This window comes from Mustela nigripes, chromosome 4 (assembly GCF_022355385.1).
Source record: "Mustela nigripes isolate SB6536 chromosome 4, MUSNIG.SB6536, whole genome shotgun sequence".
Lineage (NCBI taxonomy): Eukaryota > Metazoa > Chordata > Mammalia > Carnivora > Mustelidae > Mustela > Mustela nigripes.
In genome coordinates this window covers 12,508,142-12,531,230 of record NC_081560.1, presented here as the reverse complement: position 1 = coordinate 12,531,230, position 23,089 = coordinate 12,508,142, and the positions used below count along the sequence as shown (strand labels likewise).

Here is a 23,089-nt window from a genome sequence, read left to right as displayed (position 1 = left end):
TATTTCACCTGACATGTGTAACAAGACAGCTTGGAAGGTGCAGTTCGAAGACAGAACGTAACCACAAGAGAGGCAGGGCGAAGCAGTTCCAGCTAGCTTGGTCTGTGCCGTTCTGCATCTAATTTAAGCTCAGATTGTTCCTTTCACTGGAGATCTTGTCTTTGCTTATTCTGGCTCTGGTTTCTCTCCTAGTGATTTTGGTGCATGAGCCTTGGCACAGCATCTCAATAAAGACTCTTGCTTCAGTTAACGGTAGCCCTTCTCTTGCTCCTTCTGGCTCCTGGCATTCAGCTGAGTCCTTTGGCTCCATGCTCTGGCGCTGGGTCTGTCCCCAACCTTGGCCTGTAACCCCTGGCTCCCTCCTGTGGTTTTCTGTGGGGCATCGAGCTTCCTGGCCAGAATTCCCGATCCTTTGAGATTTTAAAATCCCATAACCACTATGAATCCCTCAATGTGAAACTTGCAAAGCAAATACGATACTATAGTGATGATCTTGGGTCATGTGTCCCTAGGTTTTTATTAATATTGGAGTTTCCCCCCCTGCCACTGAAAATGGAAACACTCATCTTGGTTATTATACATTGACTTTCGTAAGTTGGGTGGGAGCCCACCTTTCAAGATCTGTGGCCAAAAATTCCTTAGAAGTAAAAATAAGTGGTTGTAAGTTGGCCTGTGGCGGGGGGTGGTTGTGTGTTTTCAATGTCATTCAGTTTTATTGAGAACTTAGTAATGATAATAATCATTAACACTTAATCAGTGCTTGTCAGGTACCAGACACAATTCTAAGCATTTTATGTTTATTAACTCATTTTATCTTCTGAGCAGCTTTGAGATGATTATTAATCTCATACCGGTGTGAGATTAATAGCCCTGTACAGATGAAGAAACTGAGGGACAGCAAGATCAAGTCATTTCCCTAAGGTCACACAGCTAGTAAGTATTAGAGCAGTGATTCCAAGCCAGGTGGTCCTCATGTTAAACGCTCGCAATGGCTTCTGTGTCTAAGGGAGCATGAGAACAATGAAGAATCATAAGCTGAGGTTGTCTTCTGCTGTAGGCCCCATAGGGCACAAGGGAGGTATTAGAAGGTAGTGCTTCAAATCTGGGCTTCTGAGCCAGGCGGGTCTGGGTCCGAGCTTTCTCTTTGTCACTTGCTGGATGTGTGACTTTGGGCACAGCTTGTTAAACTCCACTTTATTTGTGCATATAGTATCTGGCAGCACTATACTGGGACACTTAGGACATATATTCACAGCTCCTGGCACAGATTAAAAAAAAGCAGTTACTTTTATTACAGATGTGTGAGGCACTCTGGGCTATGTCCTGTGTGAGGGTACAAAGTGAACGTTAGGGGTGACTAAGAAAAAAAAGGATTACTGTCAAGTTTTTTTTTATTATGGAAATTTTAATCATAAAAATTAGAAGAGGATAATCAATCCCCATGTGTCATCACCCAGCTTCAGTAAATATCAGCATTTTACTAATCTCATTTCATTTCTCTGCTTTTTTTTTCTGGAATATTTTACATAGATGCCAGAAATTCTAGCTTATATCATTTATATTTCGGTTCCTTATCTTTAATAAGTAAGGACTTAAAAAAATCTTGCCATTATGATGAATCTAACAAAATTAAGTCTTTCATGTCTTCTAATATACAGCCTGTTTATATTTTTACCTATTATCCCTAGATTCTTTGTTTTATGGTTTTGTTCACATCAGTATCAAAACAAATTTTCACACATGCATTTAGTGCCTGTCTCTTAAGCCTCACAAACTCTAACCCCCTCCTTCTTCCATAGTATTTATAGCATTTGCCCTGGAGAATTTCTCATACTCAAGATTTGGTGGATAACTTACACCGGTCAGTGCTGTGCAGAGTCCTGTAGCCTGAGGCAAGAAGAAAAATCAGTGCTCCTGGTTCTGTCTTCAGTTAAAACTGTGATGTTTTGTTCATTGTGGGTCTTTGCATTCATTTGATTTTTTAAATTATTGTATTAAAATATTTGTCCCCATTGTGGTTTTTGTTGGCCTAAATTTTGCACCTGAGACAGATGCATCCTTCTCCTCACTGTAGCCTGGTCCTGAGTTGTTTAATCTGTTCCTGGGTCTTGGAAACTGGTGATCAGACCCAGATGCTAGAGTTTTGCTATCTGAAGTGTGCACTGTGGCCCCGCAACACAGTTACTCCTGGGAATGGATCAAAAATGCAGCATCTCGGGCCCGACCCCACACCTGCTGAGTCCTAATGGACACTTAACCAGGTCCGCAGGAGATTTGTGTGTATACTGAAGTTGGAGGAGCCCTGCTCCAGAGGCATAATTGGATTCAGGTTTAATTTTTTGGTACGAGAATGCCTCATACATGTGTTATAGATTTTTTAAAAAAAAATATTTTGTTTAGAGAGCTGGCAAGCGGGCTGGGGGAGGGGCAAAGGAGAGATTGAATCTCAAGAGACTATGTGCGCAGTGCAGAGGCCAATGCGGGACTCAATCTTATGACCCTGAGATCATGACTTGAGCCGAAATCCACAGATACTTAACCAACTGCACCACCCAGGTGCTCCGTGTGTTGTGGATTTCTTATGGTATCAAGTCAGAAAGTGCGCAGCATTGAGTTGTTCTGTTTGGGGGGGGGGTATTAAGGTCGATCGGTGCATTTAGAGGCGATCGGCTTGGCCCACCCATTACAAAGTCGATACAGTCACTTCTGAGAGTTACTAGAGCCACGCGGTTAAGAGGAGGAGCGACCATATGGGTTAGAATGTTGACTTTACACCTGCCCGCAATGCACCATGGCTGGGCTTCAGTTCTCTGTAAACTGGAGATGATCGGAAACCATCTCCTCAGGTTGTTGTGCTGATTTTTCTTAGAAAAGGGCCAGCCACAAAGAACGCACTCCCATCAGAAGTAGCCCTTCTTTTCTCTTTTGGCTTTGCATCCTTGTGGGAGAAAGCATCCTAACTAGGATGTGTTTGGAGTTGGGCCTTCAGCGAGTGCGACCGTGTGCTAGCTGATACAGAGGCAGAAGATGGAAATGCACTGCACGGTGTATTTTTGGAGATTGGCAAAGAGTTTGACTTCACCAGAGACTCCAGTCTCTAGGTTGTTTTTTTTTTTTTTCCCATTAGAATGGGAGGAAAAGCCCGATTCCGGAAGTCTTTGTGTAGGCAGTTTGTAGCATTTGGTGAGCAGTGGTGACTCGGTGACGACGTTTAAGGAGAGGAGCGGGTCATGAGCAAAGTTGGGCTCAGGAAGTGTCGTGCAGCCCCCTTAGGCAAGAGACCCTGGAGCGGAGGGCGTGGGAAGGCTGCAGGTGTGTGTGTGCGCACTTTGATAGTGTACATACAAGCTGAGAGAGGCCAGACCAGAGTGGTGGCATTGGGAATGGAAAACTAAATGGAAGCAGTGAGGCTTGACCGTGTGAGTGATACGTGGGCATGAGTTCTGTAGGCAGGTAGACATGTTTGCATTTCACTACTTAGTAGCTATGAGACCTCTATCAAGCCCCTTAAAGTCCTTAAGCTCTGCATTTTGGTCTCATTCTGGGGTAGTGGGGTCTGGGGTAATGAGGTCTGCTTAGCAGGTGAGGTGTGAGGATGAAGTGAACTGATGCATGTCCTAGTGCCTGGTCCCGTGCCTGGCTCCTGGCTTCCCACCGTAAGTGCTTGCTCTTACCAGCATCAGATAGTGGACTGGCTGGTTGGTTGAAGGAGAGGAAGAGAAGTCATTTTTTGGTTTCAAGACTAGGATAATTGGTGATACAGAAAGAGGCAAGTCGCCTGGGAGAATTGGTTTGAGGAGGTATTATTCTATTCCCTTTTAGCTATGTCGGGTTTGAGACCCTGACAGCATATCCAGGGGGAAATGTGTTAGATTCCAGGAATAAATTATGCATGAGCCACACTTGACTGGACCCGTATTATTTCTTTTGGTACAGATTATGGTTTCAGTAATGTCTCGAGCTTCATCTTTAGGTATCTTGGGGGTTCTGACAAAGCAGATGTTTTACCTTGACATCAGTTCGGATTAGCCTCTGACTTTGCAGTTGGTGGTCTAGGCAGGGCTAGTTCAGCATCGGGGGAAGGTAGGGAGGGCTTTTCCCCTCACAGCTTTTCCTCATTTCACATTCTGTTGTGGTTTTAAGGAAACAGTTCGTATTGCTTTTCAGCCATTTCACGGTTCTCCCTCTCTTCTCTCTCTGCACAAGCTGATGCTAAAGTTTGGGGTATTAATAGGTGCTATTTAAAGAAGCTCATTTATGGGCAATTAAATAACATGCCTGTCAGCTCAGATTTGATAGGGAACAGGGAACTTTTTTTTTTAAGGTGCAATGAAGTTTAATTATATTCCCTTTCCTTTTAGCTCTTTTGTCATTTTATTTAGAAAACGGATTTTTTTTTTCTTTTTAAAAGAACCTGTATTCTTTCCCATATGTTGATGGTGGAGGGTGGGGTAGGGAGGACTGAGCTGGAAGGGCAGGAGGCGTATCTAAATTTTGTTGGTTTCACATACTTTTCAGGGCTGTTTCTGTGAGTGGTATTAGCTTCTCCAGGCTGTGCTGAGAGAACTGTCCACTAACATCTCAGGTAGTGCGTGTCGTGGGACAGCAGAAACACTGACCGTAGGAGCTGGCTAGTTTATGATTTGCTAGGTCAAAAGGTCTGCCCTGGATCCTAGAGCCCAGAGTAAATACCCCTTTATACCCGTGGTTTATAGAAAACACCCGGTAGGCCTGGAGGGAAAGAAGGGACTCCCCCTTGTGTTTTCTTCTCGAACAGCTGACGTAACCTCTGTGCAATCTGTTTTCTGTCTTCCCTGTATCTGCCTAAGTAGAGGAGAGTACCTTGTGTATAATTTACAAGAGTAGCTATTTTCTCTAGATTTTTAATTTCAGTGAATCATCCGTTCTCGTTCGCTGCGGACTCGAGGGACTGATGCCCTCCCTCGCTCCTTCTTTCCCTGTTTTAGTAAATACAGTTCTTTGGAGAATGCCCTTGGCTTGCTTTATGTTGTTACTGAAAATGTTAAAAAAAGAAAAAAAAGTTGATCCTTGTATATTGTTGAATATACCACCAAGTAAAGAAATCCATCCAGGGGTACACTGACCTCAAGATTCCTGACGTAAGTGTGGTGTACTTTTCACTAGCCCAGACTGAAGTGGTGCCATACATTTGTCTTTTACATTTGATGGTAGACTGAACTTTGTTTTTCCTTTGCTAGACTTCCCCAGCAGCAACAGGGATGACAGATTGTAATGCCAGTGATTGCTCGTCTGACTCCTTATTTTCTCCCTGTATGTGCTCTAAGGGGCATTGAAATGAAGACAGTCACCACTTAATATGTGGTTATCAGTAGGATTTCTTCTTGACTTTCCTGACCATTATGGAACTTCTTTATCTCATTGTGGTTGGGAGAGGTAAGAAGATACAAATTTCTGAAGTAGCAGGTAGTACATCACGTGGAGGCCTGGAGAACAAGAAGGAACGTCATCCTCTGGTTGAGTGGAAAGACCAGACCAGAAGGCCCTAAAATCCTCTTCAAAGTCATCAATGTCTTTATGGTTCTCCTGGAGTTTGTGACCTGGCACTCTAACAATTTACTTGTCTCGACTGAGTATTCTTCAGGCCCAGAATATCCAGCATGTTCTTCAGCAGGCTGCATGTCTCCTTGCTTGGTGACAGATCTTTGTCTCGGGCAGAGATGAGCAGTATCGTCCCATGTGTGGTGCTTCGCACAGCGGCAGCCTTCCTGTGTTTGGGTGGGGAGCTGGGCTGTGGGGTGGGAGGGGGCGATGTTTACTTGACAAAGGTCCCCCACTCTGCACACAAGAGAATCTCTTCTCTAAGGTTATTTTCTGTCTCTGCTTCCGTTTCCACTGCATCCGGGTTCTTACACAGACAATCCTTGGGCAGTGCCACTGGCAATATCGTGATTAATTATTCTAGGAAGCTCAGAGAAGTTGAAGTAGTTGTTATAAACATCTAAGCTTGAAACCTGCTTTGTGGAAAGCAGAAACTGGGTTTGCGTGCACCAAGGGAAAAGCCAGTGGTAGAAATTGCTGTCCAGTTTGCCTCTACACTGTAGAAGGAAATATCGTTTTTGGGAAATAGGATGGATCAATATGATATTTTTTTCTTTCCATGTCAAGTTGTTATTGGAATAACAACTTATCTTATTTTGCAGTCCTGAAGTAATAAATAAAACCTTTATGGCGCAGAATAAATTGTGAGCATCGCATTTCCTGTGGTAGCAGGCACGTTCATGTTCTTCCGAAGCCTCAGGCAGAGTGACATCAGCAAATTTTTTTAATTTTCCAATCCAGAAGCTTCTGGTTTGTCTATCAAAGAACCTGCGTTTTAGTACTAAGCAGATCTTCAGGGACCTTTTTTGATGTAACTGTTTTAAATTGTGTTAAACTTCAATTCTCTTGGGAGGCAGCATGATGTAGCAGAAAGCGCATAGGCTTGGAATTTATATACAGTAGTTTGGGTTTTTTTGTTTGTTTGTTTGTTTGTTTGTTTTTGGTAAAAGGGTCTTAGGTTCACTTTCAGATTCTTGCCCCATTAGCAGTCTAGAATTTCTCTGATACCAGACTCAGCTACTGGGACAGTTCTTGTGGGGCTTCCTGGTATACCAAAAGGAGTTCCTCGTTCAGCTTTTAGATGGTTCTAGTTCCATTACCCTGTCCCCTGAACACGCGTGCACACGCGTGCACACTCGCACAGCCATGCGTCTTGATCTGTCAGGTGTCCATGACTGTTCTACGTCTTCATCCTCTGCTGCACCACAGCAATTTCTCCTCTTGCCCTTTGGTGGTGATCACAGTGAGCAACTACCCAGGCAATCTGTTGGCTTGAGAATGCCAAGTACTCCCATGAAGAATCACCTTCAGTTTTCCCCTACAGGACAAAGCCTGCCTGTGAGCCCTGTGAGTCAGTTTTTCCTGTTCAAACATTTGCCACTTACTTATTAAACAGTTATTTATTAAGCGCTGTTTATCTGCAAGAGTCTGTGCTGTGTGCTGTGGAAGAGAAAACGGTGAACTGTCCATGAATTCAAGGCAGTTGTATTGATGGAAAAGAAGACAAGCAGTTCTGTCTGTGGTGGGGCCAAGGGGTGGGTGGTGTTGTGCTTGGCGGTCTAGTTTTTAAAAGGGAGAGGAGGTAGAACGATCAAATCCCTGCAGGGGTAAAGCTCATTGTGTGCGCTAGGAGGAGGAAACGCACAGCTTGCTGAGAGTGGAGGCAGCATCAAGGGCCTGATGGGGATAGGAAGTGGTTCTTAACCTCTTGCCTCAGTTGTCCATCACGTTTTTCTTTTCCTTTATTTTAAAAAAAAAATTTTTTTTAAAGTAACCTCCGCATCCAGCGTGAGGCTCGAATTCACAGCCCCAGGATCAAGGGTCGAGTGCTGCACTGACTGAGCCAGCCAGGGACCCCTCTGCACATTCTTCCTTTGGTTTTCAAGTGAGGCTCAGTGTCACTGTAGTTGAGATTCACCTGGCGTTCTCTGTCCTCTGTCACAGGGCTCAGGGCCTCTCTTCCTGGGGCTTCTCGCTTCCATGTGTAGACGATCTGCTCCACTCTCAGCACTATTACCACGTGTGTCTTTAATCGAGATCAATGTCTGCAATCTCAGATGTGTTTCTAGCTGTCCCCTGGACCCCTCCACCTGCACTGGCCGCTATCCCAGATCTGCAGATCCAGAATGAACTCTAGCTTCCGGCCTCCCAAACCAGTACCTACTGCTGCCGTCCATCTCTGAGTGGTACCACCTTCGGCCAAAGGCTCAGTAAAAATATGTGGACGCTGCCTTCGACCCCCTCAATCCCCACGGACCAGTTGTTAAGTTTGCTTCCTAAATATCAGCTACCCCTGTGCTCTGCTCAGTTCTGGTTCCAGGGCTCATCATGGGCTCATCGCTGACCAGTGTTCCTGGAGAACCCACCCTGCTCCCTAGATCCAGACTTGCCTTGATATGGACTTCACGCTGCAACCAGAATGATCCTTCTAACATGTAAATCTGGTCACCTCACTTATCTTCCTGAAACCCTCTCATGGCTTCTTATGGCCCTAAAGGTCAAATCCTAATTCCTGAAATAGCTTAAAAGGCTGCTGGGGCCCGGGTGTTGCCTGCCCTCCTCTTCTGGGGCTCCTCCCATGGCGGGCTGCCTCCAGCTGTCCAGAACTACTTTCTGTTTCTGAAATCGGCCAGGCTCGTACTCTGAGGCTTTGAGAGGCTCTTGCCTTCGCCTGCGTTCCCCTTCCTGGTTTTGCCCTGCTACTTTTTATTTCTCCCCAGATCTAGACTGCAGTGTCACTTCCTGTAAAAAGCCTTTTCTAATTCCCTCAAGCCTAGGGTAGATATTCCTGAACGGGCCCCTGTTGCAGAGCACATAAGAGTCATGTCATGTTATGACTGTTGAACTGCCTCTCTTCCCTTCTATCCTGTGAACTTCGTGAGGATGGGGAGTGCTGGGTTTATGCACCAGGACATCCACACCTAGCACAGTGCCTGGCACGTCCTTTATCAAGAAACACGTCTCTTCCTTTATCACTGATACTTGCCAGGAGCTGTCCTTTGCCACGCGCTCGGAAGCGGCTTCAGGTCAGGACAGGATCTGGGTTGTACGGTACCCAGTGCTTCGTGCTGAGTGAGTTAGTTTCACCTGCTACTTTGGGGAGCTTTATCACACCTGAACTTATGAAAAAACACTATGAATGTAAATTTTAAAAATCAGATGAGATTAGAAGTAATGTGTGATTCATGAATGTGCTATCGAGTCTATATACTGATGAGTATTATGCATCTAGTATTGTCTGAAGTTAAGAAAAAGCATTAAAGCATTTATTTTGGGTTTGAATTCCAGTCTGCTGTTTAGTCACATGGTGATCTTGGGAAAGTCCATTAGTTCTCTGAGCCTTAACGACATCATACATAAAATGAGAATATATTGCCTGTCTGGCAGGCTTGTTTACAAAGGTTAAAGGTTTGTGAAAACGGTGGCTGTGGTAGCTGGCACATGGGAGTTGCTCCATGAATTTCAAGTTATTTTCTCTTTTATTCCGGTAAAAATGCCTTTCCTGGAACATTTTTGGAATTTCTTTTTTGAAATAGTTTTCAGAGCTGGCTATAGGCGATCAGAATAGATCAATGGGAGAAATCTTTTTGTGGATATGTTTGATTTTTTAGAAACAGCTTGGTTCAGAGAGCAAAATCAAGATGGTTAATGCCATTTTTGATATTTAAAAAAATTAAGTATGATTATAATGAGATTTTCTTTTGTAGTATTTAAATTGGCACATAGTCTGGCTTTCTCACAGGTGGCATTGACAGCATATTCCATATGGCACATTAAAATCCAGGGAATTAATTATAAAGAAATCTTTTGATTTTGAATAGCACTCCGGTAAATCAAGAAGTATTAGCAAGCTCGAGAGAACTGAGGTCTTTAATCATATACTTAATCACAAGTTAACATTCAAAATTTTACTTCTAGCAAAAAAGAATTTAGGAAACAGTGAACCAAGGTTCTGTATTCTTGTATTTGGGGCCATTCTCTTTTCATCTAGGTCCACAGGAGTCCATGTGGCTGGAGTGCAGTAAGGAAGACGGTGTCTTAGGAAGGACCCCAAGGAGCCTGGCACCTTCAGAGGCCTGGCCCTAGTGGGAGGCGAGGAGCCAGCTGGGGGAATCGGGCAGGGATGTACGGGCAGTTGTGCAGCCATTGTAGCCGTAAGGGGGCTTGTACAGAACAGACTGTAGGATGTGTTCATCACAGAAGAGACTGGAGGTACAGGTTATTCTATCTATAGGAAGAAACAAGTGTTTGGAAGAGCACTTGTGGTTCTGTATGGTGGTAGTGGTACCTCCAGGGCCAGTGTGGAAGCCGGACTGAGGATTAGCCTAGACCAGGGGGATCCAGTGACATTGCTCAGGTTACTGCAAGGAACCCAGGTTTATCTGGTGATCTAGTGGTTACTAAGGATTTAGTATTTTACCTCAGCATTGTATAGATGTCATGAATGGGAGGTGTCAGGGTCAACTCTAACAGGTTATTGACATGTTCATTATTTTTAAATATTTGACTACTCTGTACATTGAGTTGATTTCATCTTGTATATGTGTAAGATCTATGTAATTGTTGCTGTTGGGATGATTCACCGAGAGGAGTTGCTGGAGAGCATTTGAGAAGAAGAGTGAAACGTGAATATTCGTGAACCTTGAGTGGGGGGAGGGAGAGAAGCCTGTGCACCTCCCTTCTGCTGCGTGGGAGTCACGGGGTGGTATCAGTCAAGTAAGTGGGACTGAACCTGGCAGTTAAGGTGCTTGTGGACTAGACTTCACAAGGGATTAGTCCCCGTAAGATGTTTGTTAGGGGACAGAATGCACTTTTGAGGTATGGCTTTATCATTTTAATTAAACATTGTTCTTAGGTTTCAGATGGGCAGTATTTTTTAAATTAAATTTGAATGCCAGGATAGTTAACAGTGTTATATTAGTTTCAGCTGTGCCACATAGTGATTCAGCACTTCCGTACATCACGCCCTGCTCGTCACAGCAAGTGCTCTCCTTCATCCCCATCACCGATTTTACCCCCCAACCCACCTCCCCTCTGATAACCATAAGTTTGTTCTCTATATTAAGACTGTTTCTTGAGTTCTCTTTCTCTTCTTTTCCTTTGGTTGTTTTGTTTCTTAAATTCCACATATGAATGAAGTCTTATGGTGTTTGTCTTTGACTGACTTATCTCATTTAGCATTTTACTCTCTGGATCCATCCATGTCCTTGCAAATGGCAAGATTTCATTCTTTTTTATGGCTGAGTAACACACCACATCTTTGTGCATTCATTAGTTGATGGGCACTTGGGCTGCTTCCATAATTTGGCTCTGGTAGAAAATGATGCTGTAAACGTAGGGGTGTACATATTCCTTTGAATTAAGTGTTTTTATGTTCTTTTGTATTCTAAATACCCACAGACAGGCATCATTGCTTCTTCCCCTCACATGGTGCTTTCTAGTTAAAGCTGACTGCTGTTGATGTCTAGGGTTTGTTCTTCAGTCTGGCTCTGGAAGAAAAATTATTGCGTAGCCTTGGACAGCAGCTGTGGCAAAAGGCGAAAGGTTGTTTATTCTCTTTCAGTTCAGACTTAACTATCAAAATTAGTTTTGGGTAACTGTAAAAATGCAAAATTTGAGGACTTCAATGTTAGAAGGAAGGTCTAGGAAGACTTTTTTTTTTTTTTAAAGAAAGAATTTAAGTGAAAGAACCCTTTTCTCTTTTTAATTCTTTCATATACATTGTTTATTGGCTGTTTTTAACTGTCATTAACCAGGTTGAAGTTACTATCTTAGCAATGCCAGCAACATACATTAGAGATGACTGACTCTTCAAGAAGATTCTGGAGCCTGGTGGGCAATCGGCATTTACAGTGTTCTTACAGTATAAATGGCATAAACACATTTTAGGAACCTTTATGTTACATAGATGAACATTTTTCTGATAGAATGTTTTCATTTTTGCAAGCCAGAGTTTCACCTCATGCCAAAATTTCCCATTTGGGCTGCAATTGAGTGTATGACAGTGACAGAAAAAATAAGAGATAACATAGTAGCAAAAGTGACTAAGCATCAAACTTATTTCTGGCAAATCACCTGAACAATTTCCACCAGATAAGGAAAATGCAGGATATGTGCCTTCATCTTGTATTGCTGTGCTAACAAATTACTACAAACTGGATAGTTCACACAACTCACATCTGTTATCTTACAGTTCTGTGGGTCACAAGTCCGACACAGATCTTACAGGGCCAAAGTCAAGGTGTCAACAGGACTGCATTCCTTCTGGAGGCTCTAGGGGAGAAGCCATTTCCTTGCTTTTCCAGCTTCTAGAGGGTACCCTCATTCCTTGACTGTGGCCTCCTCCCGTGTTGAGCAACAGCAAGCTTGCACCTTTCTGACCCTTCTTCCATTGTCACATTTGCTGCTGATCCCAGCCTAGAAAATTTTCTGTGCTTTTAAGGACCCTTGTGATGAGATTAGACACCCCTGCATAATCCAGGACTGTCTTCCTATCTCCAGATCCTAGGCTTAATCGCATCTGTAAAATCCCCTTTGCCACCTAAGATAACATATTTTCAGGTTCAGGGGATGAGGATGTAGACATCGTGGAGGGAGGGGGGTCTTGTGCCCCCCATCCTGTGGAAACACTCAACATAGGATTTCTTTCAGAGAAAGTTCTTTTCACATGTGCTCGTTATGTGTCACAGGTTTTGAAGAGACTTTCACTTGGGTGTTTTATAGGGAAGAGTTGGGCATATTTAAAGAAAAAAAAAGCAGTTTTGTTTGTTTGGATTGTAACCTGCTTATTAAAGCTAATGTTCGTTCTTTTGTTTGCTTTGATAGTGACAACCTGCTAAGGAGAGCCGCCTGTCAAGAAGCTCAGGTAATACCACTGAGTGTGCTAAAATCAAAACCTGCTTTATCTCTGTTGCGCAGCAAACTCGGGCTAACCCCGGGGGACAAGCGCGGTGCCTTGCCTCGGTGCAGTGTGGATTTTTTCCCTACCGTAGGGAGGATGAGTCAGGCCGAGAGCCAGCTCTGAACAGAGCGGGAGGAAGTTAACCATCTGGTGTAGAGCAGTTCCAACGCCCACCCTTTTAGATTGTTTACTTCTGGATTAGTCCTAAGAACACATACTTGGGCTGGTTGGAGCCCTGGGAGTTTGATCATGTCTGTGGTAGTCCTTAAAGATCGGGCTGAGCCCTGAATCTTCCCTGATCCAAGTAACCCCTGAGGATTTCTGTTCAGAACACGCGTTACCCCTTAAAGTCAAATGTTCTTTCAAGGCATTGATTCATATTTTTAAAGCCTGTTCAGCACAGCTGATTCAGACCATGTGAGCATTGTTCTCCCAGGCCCGTGATACTGCTCTGAAATAATCAGGTATCTGGCAGTATTATAGTTGCATTATAGATCTTTTCGAGTTCAAGACCACATTTTTGTTGTGTCCTCCCCTCCAAGTTTGTAGGTTGTGCCTTGCAGGTGAGTTTCCATGACTGAGTTGCCTTTTTGTTGTATGTCATTTAAGCTGATGATATCAGAAATACCAAAAAAGAAACTTGAAGTAAAAAATGACAAAGGTATGATGTATTTAGTGGAAGGAGGTGGGCGGCAGACCTCATGTTTGTTACGGAAATGTTTTCACGGGTGACAGTGACAATAGATACTATTAATACATTGCTCTTTTTGGTGGTGATCTAACTGCTCTAAATCTGTGTTTTAGGAGTTTGATTACTTTTCCGTTCTATCTCCTGTGGCTCTGCTGTTTTGAAAATGAATGATCCCCACCCTGAGCTGATTTTCCATTAGCAAATGGGAAAGCTTGGGAGGAGAGCCTTTTCTTGGTCCCCCAGAGGAAGAGTGGTCACAGGGTCCTTGCTTTCTTGTTGAAGGAGAATGCTTTCCCCTCTGCGCTGAGTGCCTTCTCGTCCTTTCTCAGAGACTCTTCTCTGGTCACTGCTCACTCTCCATATTTCCCCCTTCCCATGCCGGAGTTCTTTCTGTCCCAGCCCCCATGCAAACAGAAGCAGATTCATCCTCGGAGCCGACTCCAGTTACTTTTCCTGTTGATGGCTGCCCTTTACAGTCTAAATTCCTGAAAGAATGGTTTTTTTAATCTCACATAATCTCAACTCCCTGTAGTCTTACAGAAGCTCCTTAATGCGCCGTAAACCTGCACCTGGAGTTGCCAGTAGGTGAGAAACCAAGACACAGAATAATCTGGAACTGTAGATCTGGAGTCTGGTAGGCCAGAGAAACTGGCTGACTGGAAAACTTTTGCCCACATTCCAGAAAAACTATGGGTAGCAAAAGAACACGTTACAATGTTTGGAGATTTGGCAGCAAAATATTAAGGTCGAACTTAGTAAAAGTGAAGACAGGGTAGAAATTATAATGTACCAGAAACTTTGTACTAATGAAACAGTATTTCTTTCTGAAGCTTTCAGAAAAAGTGTATTTCTTTTCTAAAGGAAGAAATAGATCATGGAGAGAACGGCTCCCTGGCGGACTGTCAGGAGGGGTGGTAGTCGCTTACTAGAAGAGTCACTTCATAAAAGTCTTGATTAACTCATTCTCTTGGTTAACTCATTCTTTGCGCTTCCATACCTGAATTCTGCCTCCTTGGCCCAGACCTGCTCCCCACTGTCAAAGACTCGACATTCTGACTCTGGTGTTTTCCTCCTTATTTTTGTTGGTGGTCTTCTCCAGGGGGAATAGCAGTAGTTCCCTTAGTTCCTGTTTTGAGTCTGCACAGCTGGTTCTCTGTGCCTCTGAACTCTGCCTCCTTTAGCTGCTCTTCAGAGCCGACAGAGTAGAAGTTGGGGTTTGGGAGTTAGGTATAAGTTCTAGGCTTGTAACTTATAAACTGTGTGACTTTCACTTAATCTTTTTGAATCTTGGTTTCTCAACTATTAAAAGGAGAGCACTTAGTACCTTCTAAGTTTCTGAGCGCTCTGAATAATGTGTAGAACAGCAGCAAATACTGGGTGCCAAGTAAATATTTCTTTTCCTTGCCAGTTGATGCTATGGATTATTATTATTATTATTACTATTATTGTTATTATTTATTTCCAGTTTTTATTTAAAGTCTTGTTAGTTAACGTATATGGAAAAATTGGTTTCAGGAGTAGAGTGTTGTGATTCCTCACTTACATGCAATACCCGGTGCTCATCACAAGTGCCTTCCTTCAGCCCCTAGCTGCTGCTGTTTAGTTAACAAGTTATACACATTGCAAAGAGGAGGCGACAAACAGACTATTAGGATTATTTTTTACATGTATGAAAATATGAAGATTAATTGGTATCACAGTTCTTTATGAATAAGCCTTAGGAATGAATTGAAGGAGAAAAAGATTATACTCTGAAGGCTATTGGCAGGTGGGTTAAACGTCCCTTCTAATGTACTGTGGCTTCCTGGTTTATCTGTTTGTAATAAACTTAGCCACATCTTAGCAAAGAAAAGTTACTTACCTCTAGTTGATGGAGCAAGAGTTTTTTTTATTACAAAATTTAGCTGATCGTCATTAAATAATGGTAGATTTGATGGTGGTTCATGATATTTTTATCAGTATGAATCATGAAAGAACATTTTTTCCCCCCAGAGTAGGTGCCATGTCTCCTGGAAGTAAATTCCTTTGGAATGAATGAATATATATAATTGCTAACTGAATAAAAGAGTATTTGCTTAAAACTTTGCTTTTTTCCTTTTTAGGTGTTTGGCAATCAACTCATTCCTCCCAACGCACAAGTGAAGAAGGCGACTGTTTTTCTCAATCCTGCAGCTTGCCGAGGGTAGTTCAATGTGTGATTTGTCACATGCTCAGTTGTCCTGAGGGGGGAAACGTCACAGAATATTAGGAAGCTAGTTGGACTGTGTGGAGTCGGAAGAAGTAGGTTCCGTACTCGTCTAGCAATGAGATTAATTTGTGATGGAGAAATAGTGGTTAGTGAGCTAGAACTTTAAAGCTAATTGATGCTTGGCAAACTTGTCTAATTGAAGTTTAATAAAAATCCCAGAATTAGGGGTGCTTGGGTGGCTCAGGCAGTTGGGCGGCCAGCTCTTGGTTTCGGCTCAGGTTGTGATCTCAGGGTCCTGGGATTGAGTCCTGTTGCTCCCCTCTAAATAAATTAAAAAAAAAAAAAAATCCCAGAATTAATACTCTCAGGTAAGTCTTACCTGCTTGCGGATAGCTCCTGCTGTTGTGGTGTAAATGATTGGGCCTTCTCTGTTCCAGGATGTTCCATGATGGCCAAAACATTGTGGGCTTGTGAAGTCAGAAACATTCTTTCCAAAAGGAGTCAACCTTGAGCTAGGTCTTGGAGATCAGCAGAGGAAGAACATTCAATCTTCCTAAGAAAATAGCTCTTGGGGTGTGTGTGTGTGTGTGTGTGTGTGTGTGTGTGTGAATATGAATACCAGAGTAACTAGTTCTGTCCCTTGCTGTGTTGCAGGCCAGTCTGTGGCCTTGTCTAGCTGGCCTGGAAGAGTTGTGTGAGGAAATTGTGGGAATTCAGGTGTGAAGAACAGTTGGGACTTGGGTTGATAATCATGTATTCCTGTTCATTTATTATAACAGAGGTCCCACCCTGGTGCAGGATTTGAAAGTGGGGGAGGCTGTGTGTGTGTGTAACTGGGCTAAGGGCCCATGGAAATTCTGTGTATTTCGTTCATTTTGGCTTTGAACTTAAAACTGCCCTAAAAAATAAAGTCTATAAATTTTAAAATACCACAGGCAAACAAAAATGTGTTTCAGTGTTTGTTGCAGTTCTCCTTCAGTTGGAAAGGTGAATAAAAAAGACCTTGAAGGCTTTTAGAAGAAATCATTTAAAACTTAAAAAGTATTTTTTAAAAATAGAATGAAAAGGTTGTCTGAGGTGGGGAGGGGAGTGATATCTTTTATTATCCCTAGCAACCAGAACCTTTCTTTTTGTCTTTTTTGAGGATTGGAAAATTAATAACCGTGTATTAGGTTGGATTCTTGGGTGCCTGGGTGGCTCAGCCTGTTTCGTGTCTACTTTGAGCTCAGGTCATGATCTCAGGGTCCTGGGATCGAGCCCCATGTTGGGCTCCCTGCTCAGCGGGAGCCTGCCTTTCTCTCTACCTCTGTCGCTCCTCCTGCTTGTGCTCTCATTCTCTTTTTCTCTCAGTCAAATCAAATCTTTAAAAAAAAATATGTACTACATTGGATTCTATAAGACCTTTGTCAAATGACATCAAGATATTAAGAACAACACAACAGAAAGACTAGTTGGGACCAGCTTATAACTGGTGATCTTGTGTAAGACGCAGGGATTCTGAAAGAAGTTTCTCCAATAATTTGAGAGAGTGAATGTGGCTTTACAGATAATAAGGAGAAATCATGTCTTTTTTTTTTTTTTTTTTTTTTTTTTTTTTTTTTGATAGAGTGAGAGAATGAGCAGGGAGGGGGAGAGGGAGGGAAAGAGAGAAAATCCTAAGCAGGCACCACACCCAGGATGGAGCCTGGCACCAGGCTCGATCTCACAGTGACCTGAGCTGAAATCAAGAGTTGGAAGCTTAACCGACTGAGCCACCCAAGCACACCACACCTTACTTTAAATTCTTCAGTTTAAGATATTTACCTACAGATTGTCTGAACTGGCTCTGTGATTCTGCCTAATTGACTGGCTTTGTTAGAGCCACCTCTCCCCACCTGTAAACATCAATGTTAATGCCTATTGCTCATTCTTGTTTAATAAGCAATACGAACAAATGAACAGGTTCTAACCCAACACAATCAAAATATCCAAGATAACTAAACAATGGTGGCCTGTGGCAGCAGCTACCAGAGAACTGTGGGCTCCAGGGTTTGAAGGACTGGCCTTAGATATTCTTCTGCTCTGTGATATTATAGGAACTACTTAACTTAAATCCTCAGTGTCCTCATCTGTAAAATGGGAAAAGTGATGGCTCCTACCTTAAAAAATTACCGTATGGAATAGGTGCCTTTGCGATTAAGTGAGATAATGCCTACGATGTGTTTACATTTCCATTTCATGGTGAGCACTGGAGGAAAGGAGTATAAGCTACTGTGATTATTACTGACATGTCAGCTAGGTTCAGAACATTCCCTACTTTGCTTCCCCACCCTTCCCGAAAGTGCTTGTGTGTCTCCCTCTGCCTACTTTAATGTTACTGTTCCAGGTCCTATTCCTTTAGAGACCTAGTTAGTTAGGAACCAGCTAATTCTGAAAAAGAAAAATGTATGGCCGTTTGTTTAAGCTGTACTCTGTTACCTTAAGTTCCTACTTACAAAGGATAATAACACTAAAAAACAATTTTTTAGAGCAGTTTTAAGTTCTGTTTATATTTTTACATGTAAATGTGTTGGCATTTTTAAAGGTGGATTACTGTTTAAAAGTACATTTTTATCTTTAAAGGTAAGGCCGGGGAAAGTCTTTAAAGTTACTGTCCCCTTTAGCAAGGTGAATCCCTCCATGCTTCCGGGTATGAGCCACTCTGAAGCTCTCCGGCATCTTTTTTTTTCCCTAAAGCTTTCACTATTTAATTGCACTATTTTTGTCATCTCGGCTCTACTCTGAAACATAATATATAATTCATCATGTAACTATTTCATTATGTAGTACTGGTTTAAAACTACATAGGCGCCTTAAGAAATAAGATAACTGTGTGTTTAGCATTAATAAATAATACATTAAGAAGTAATTATTTTTCTGTGTGTACGTGAACCTAGAAATTGCGGTACATATATAAAGCTTTTATTTAGCTCTGGTGCTATCTCACCTTTAATTATATAATAAATAATGCATTTCTTATTGGTAACACTTGCTTTTCAGTCTTTTATTTGGAACAGTAGAATTTTAGAGGTTTTCCATAGCGTGGGATCACATAAAGATGTGAGTAAAAGCCCAAATGTTCAAATCCTTATTTCTTTAACTTGGAGGAGCTTACAGATGTGTTGTAAATGATTAATATAGCCGATTGAGACTTGTCCAGAGTTTTGTTTCTCAGAACGGATCTACCTCCAACTGATCTTTTCTTATCAATCCAGTAATGGAAACAAGCCTGGAAGGAGAAACGTTTGTACTATCATTAGCTCAGCTCTTTCTTGTTGGGTTAAGCCCCACCTGTGGTGAGCTGGAAAGGGGGAATTTTCATTTAGCCTTTTCTGTTCATTCTAGTAAGAATTCAGGTCAGGAGAAAGGGCAGGGGTATTTGTGTAATTTCCTTACAACATGCTCAGGTAGGCCCTTGGTTTGAGGTACTTTTTTTGAACGGTCTGTGTGAAAATTTGTCCAGTAGTTTCTCCATTTCTATTTTAATTCCTAAGAAGAAATGTGTGTGTTTCTGTCTGCCCTTTGGTGGTTGTTTCTTTTTAAAGAATGTTGAATTTGGTTTGTGCATTTACATGCTCCTCATTAGCTACCTTCATATGTCTTTCTGCTAAACTTGCATCACTGGTTTTAAAAATCTTTGAAAGAGGACTGAATAAATGTGGATGTGAAAGTTACATGTTCGCTGTGGTTTCAAATGTTCTACTTTTTTGTTTTGTTTTGTTTTCTGATGTGATAGTTGAAAATATTTGGGTGAAAAACAGGTCCACTGATTGGTATGTTCAACTTTGAGACCGTGCCATTGGGGACTACTTGCTACTTTTGCATCCCCTGATTCCTGGGCCCTGTTTGCCCTGTTTCTGACTCCTGACCTGATTTGGACAAGAGTCACTGTCAGAACAATGTGTACAATGCTTCTAACACACACACACACACACACACACACACACACACACTCTCTCTCTCTCTCTCTCTCTCTCTGTCTCTTCAAAGTGCTCTTTAACTGTTTCTCTTCTCACAAGACTTCACAATCCTGTCCTTTCCTTTCCTGCAGAATTTACATGTCTGCACTGGGGCAAGTTCATTTATTCATGCTTTAGTGCCTTAATTCATCAGACACTTATTAAGTATCTTCTCAGTGTGCGGACATAATTCTAGAGGCTGGGGGACTCAAGGATTATAAGATTTGGTGTCTGTTTTTGCAGTTTCATCCCAAAGACTGTCCTGCAAATCATTGATTGTCATGCCATATGGAAATTCCTAACAAAGATATATACAGAGTGATGGGGCCACAGAGAGAAGGATGCAACTTTGCCTGTGAGCTTCAGACAAGCTGCTGATTTTCCTAACATTGCATTAGACACTTTGAAACCTTGCCTTTTGTAGCAGAAATTCTGCCTTCATGGAAAAGAATTTTGCTCCTTCTCCAGGGCTTTCATGACAGCTTTGAAACTCAAGAAATGGAGATACCTCTAGTATATGAAATCGTTAAAAATGTGTTTCTCCCTCAAAGGTTGTATCCACTGAGTTAGAATTAATCCGTATTCTGTGGGGTTCAATATATTCCCTTGGGCCACATGAAAAATGTTAAATACACCTTCCTCCCTCTACCACTGGAATATAAATAAGTTCTCTGAGGACTTATTACATGCTACTTTAGTTGCAGGTATTTCTGTCTGCTTTGTCTTGTTGTATCCCTAGCTCCCACCCCTGTGGCTAGCACGTAGTAGGTGCTCAATAAATACTTGCTGAATGACTCAAGCATTGTGTCCTGAGTGGGGCCATATGTACTGTCACGTTCTTCTCTAGAGGAACTAGACTGAACTGCAAGCATCCCAGATGGGTGAGAGCCAATTGTATTAGAAGGTAAACTCCTGGAGGCCCCAGAGTGGTAGCGTCTCCATTTCTCCCCGTAGAACCCAATGACCTGTTGTTCGCCTTCCTGTGCTTGCAGGAGTGAAGGAAACCCGTGTTTCTCAGGCTGTTTCTTGTTCAACTCTAGTCAAGGTGGTTAGGCTTTCTCTTCTTCCTCTTGAGAGCTGGTGTCAAAATTTTTGTGTTTTTTCCTTTGTCTACAGCAAAGCAAGGACTCTATTTGAAAAAAATGCTGCCCCGATTTTACACTTATCTGGCATGGATGTGACTGTTGTTAAGGTAAGAATACTCCACAGTGTTGATTTTATCTGAGCTACCACTCCTTATAACTTACTCTCTTCTCTTGACTTTATAGCAGAAATCACTTATAACGTAAGAAGCTGGGAACAGAGAAATCAACGTTGTGTCTTTGTTCTGATAGTTAATAAAAGCGGTTTTGTTTTTTGTTTTTTATTTTTTTTTTCAAAGCATTGTCAGCTTTTCATTTTCAGAAGAAGATTAGATGGAGGCATGAACTTGATTCCTTTCATCTGAAAGCTGGAGTGCGGAATTATTGTCTCTTGGAAGATGAAAGTAGTTATGGCTGTAGGAATTCTTTTCCTGAAAATAAAAAAAAATTTCCACTTTGAGTAGTTAATTTAATTTCTTGGTAGCTCCACAGACAAGTAAACATTTTCTCTCTGGGGAGGAATTTTCAATGGTAAAGCTCTAGAATTTGCGATATTTAGCTAAGAGAAAAAGGGGACAAAAATAACTTAGAAGGAAATGGGCTAGATAGAAAACGCTCCAGACTCCACTTTGTTGACTTTTAAGTGATGGGTGTGTGCATTTGGTGAAAATCACTCTCGTCATGTTTCTAAGTCTGTGGTTTATTTTTAATATTACTCTTTCATGAAATCAGAGATGAAAAGGTAATTTAGTCCAGTTACCATGAAGCCTTGAACTCCTTTGTCCAACTGGTCTGTGATGTGGTCTTCCTGTTGTCTGTGTCCAGGGATGGGAGAAAGGGGAAGAGAACTAACACTGAAGTGAGTGCTTGTAGTACACGTTACAGACTCCACATGTGAGCGATCCCAAGATGGTTACATAAGAGATCTTCCTTGAATGTTCGTTCACGGGAACTCAGATTGAACCATCTGAACCTGGAGCTGTCTTTGAGGGGAAACTATTTTGTATATTAAATGTCCTTAATGGTTCTAGAAGTAGTCAGGTTCTGTTCTTGAATTAATTCTCATAAGGTAACATTTTCAAGGAATTTGTTGCTTCCATCTAGGTTTCAAATTAATTGGTATCAAGTTCATAATTTCCTCTTTTTAACTTGTAAGTTTCTGTTACATTTGTAGTATCTCGTTTTAATTCTTCATATTGTTTGTTTGTGCCCTCTCTTTTTCTCTCTATAGCCTCTATAGAGAGATATATACCTCCATGTACCTTTATAGAGAGGTATGTCAATTAATCCTTGCCAAGAATCATTTTTTGGCTTGTTCATTTTCTTATTTATGTTTGTTTCATGAATTTCTAGTCTGTTTTTTCTGTTTCCTTCATTCTACTTAATTTGGATTTTTTTCTGCTGTTCTGACCTCTTAACTGGGATGCTTTTTTATTTTTCACCCTTTCCCTATTTATTGAAAGCTATAAATTTCCCTCTACTGCCTCAGCTACATCTTCTAAGTGTTGATGTATAATATTTTCATTATCATTCATTTAAAAATATTTTCTAAGTCCCATCATGATTTTTGACCTATGATTTATTTAGACCCGTTTTAAAATTTCCTGATACAAAGTTTTTCCAGTTATCTCTTTGTTAATGATTTCTTATTTAATTGCATTATGGTCAACAAATGTAGTCTCTACGATTCCTGCTTGTGAAACTTTCTTGAGTCTTGTTTTAATGGCCTAGCATGTGTTTTGTTTTCATTATTGGGTACCATGTTCTGCACATGTCCAGTAAGTCAGGTCTGTCCATTGTGTGGTTCTAGTCTTCTGTGTCCTTAGTGATCTTTTCTTCTGCTTTAACTATATTGAGAGGGAGTTTTTAGAAATCTCCCACTGTTATTGGGGATTTTTCTGTTTCTCTCTGTAGTTCATTTTTGCCTTTTATATTTTGAGATGATGTTAGTAGATGCTCTCAGGTTTTACATGGCTTTATTCTTCTCGAGTTTTGACCCTGTTCTAGACTGGTTCTCTTTAGCACCAGTATTATTACCTCGGCCACAGTCTATCCTACCTAGTGTTCTTAATGACTCTACTAGCTTACTTTGGCTGAGTTTTGCTTGGTGTAATATTTTTATCCCTTTACTCTCAGCCTTTTTAATATCTTTATATTTTAGATGCATTATTGGTGAGGCATGAAAACAGTGTATTTAAAAGATCCAGTCTTTTTTTGGTCTTTTTATTGGGTCCCTGAATCCATTAATATTTATTGTCATTATTGGCTGTATTGATTTCTATATGAGTTATCTACAGCTACATAACTGCCTTCACAGCTCCTTCTCTGCCTCAGATTCTGTTGATCTGCAGTCTGTTGAGAGCTGCCCTGGTGCTGGTCACACCTGGGCTCCTCGGTGGCACAGCTGAGGAGGGCTGGCCTGCCTCACACGTCTGTAGGTCGAGGCTGCTCATGGGGGTCCCCAGCAGGCATCTTCACTTGATGGCTGGGTTCTCCGAAGTAAATTATAGACATCATGTCATTTTACCCCTCAATGCTTCAGTGTGCACTTTAAAAAAAGAAAAGGCTACTTTTCTAGGTAACTTCAGGATCATTATCATATCCAGCAGAAGTAACAGTTTTATAATGTCATGTTATGCTACCTATTGTCTTCATTCACTTTTCTTTATT

General features: G+C 41.8%; 1 protein-coding gene across 4 annotated transcripts in view; it reads left to right on the top strand.

Annotated features, from left to right (window-relative positions):
• Positions 1-23,089, top strand: part of AGK (acylglycerol kinase) — a 70,668-nt gene that overhangs the window by 11,414 nt on the left and 36,165 nt on the right. For all 4 annotated transcript variants that reach the window (XM_059396258.1, XM_059396256.1, XM_059396257.1 and 1 more), the window contains exons 3-5: positions 12,406-12,445; positions 15,275-15,354; positions 20,454-20,529. In XM_059396258.1, coding sequence (XP_059252241.1) covers positions 12,406-12,445; positions 15,275-15,354; positions 20,454-20,529 — 196 coding nt within the window. The remainder of the gene's footprint in view (positions 1-12,405; positions 12,446-15,274; positions 15,355-20,453; positions 20,530-23,089) is intronic.